Source organism: Cyphomyrmex costatus, unplaced genomic scaffold (genome assembly GCF_001594065.2).
Source record: "Cyphomyrmex costatus isolate MS0001 unplaced genomic scaffold, Ccosl1.0 scaffold219, whole genome shotgun sequence".
In the NCBI taxonomy this organism is placed as follows: Eukaryota; Metazoa; Arthropoda; class Insecta; order Hymenoptera; family Formicidae; genus Cyphomyrmex; species Cyphomyrmex costatus.
The window spans coordinates 2016012-2017026 of record NW_017276246.1 but is presented as its reverse complement, the minus strand read 5'-3'; the positions used below and the strand labels follow the sequence as shown (position 1 = coordinate 2017026).

The 1015-nt window shown below is 25.3% G+C and overlaps 1 protein-coding gene across 1 annotated transcript in view; it reads left to right on the top strand.

Moving 5' to 3' along the window:
- Positions 1–1015, top strand: part of LOC108773719 (uncharacterized) — a 1497-nt gene continuing 482 nt past the window's right edge. Inside the window, exons 1-2 of the mRNA XM_018539624.1 lie at positions 1–350; positions 695–849. Of these exons, the coding sequence (XP_018395126.1) occupies positions 1–350; positions 695–849 (505 nt within the window). The remainder of the gene's footprint in view (positions 351–694; positions 850–1015) is intronic.

Sequence of the window (1015 nt, the reverse complement as noted above, 5' to 3'; positions counted from 1 at the left end):
ATGTGGACAAATCTTACTAAAGATCAACCATGCGTCACTAAAATATCTGAATGTTCCTCACATGAATGTCAAAAAGAGATACGTAATATATCAGTACTTGGTGTTAATCATCAAATAATTCATAAAAAGGGATTTATGTGCTTGGAAGAAGCCCTTCATCACAATTTTCAAATAAAGAATGTTAAATGTCAACGATCTGAATGTCCTGGACGCCGCACTGAATATGCTAAATTTAATTTACATCTATATATCGAACTTGATATTCGGGTATCTTTAGATGCTAACACAGGCATTAGTTGTCAATTAAAAGATTTTCCTATAACAATAAATATTTTAAAACAGGAATATAGGTATGATACATTTTTTCAACTTTATTTAAAAATATGTGTCGAATAAATAAAACTTATATAAAAATTTGTATATGAATAAGAAATAAAATACATTTAATTTTATTGCATGCACAAAAAATAATTTTTTTATAACTATTTGAGTAAAAATCTTCTATGACAATAAAATACAGGCATAATAAAAAAAAATGATAGAAAATATGGAAACGCACAAAATGAGTTGTAATAATTATAAATAAGATAATTTTACTCTCGCAAACATAATAAAATATGTGACTATATAAATATTTTTCAATATTACTTATTATACAGTGATAACTTATCATTGCCTTATACTGAATTTTTAGATTGGCTGGGGTAATCGCATATACTAGTCAACATTACATAGCGTATACCAGAAGAATATACGGCACATGGAGAATATATAATGATTTAATGAAGTCCAAGCAATACTGTAATGAAGAAAAAAAGATAGAACCACATGCAGCAATATATATAATAAGTTCGTCATGATAAATATTACACACACACACACACACACACACGCACACACGCACGATACTTTTATGAATGTCATAAAAATTTTATTTTTTGTTACACACTTTTATATTATATTATTAAATTTTATTTTATAATTATATTATATAATAAATAAATTTTAATCATTT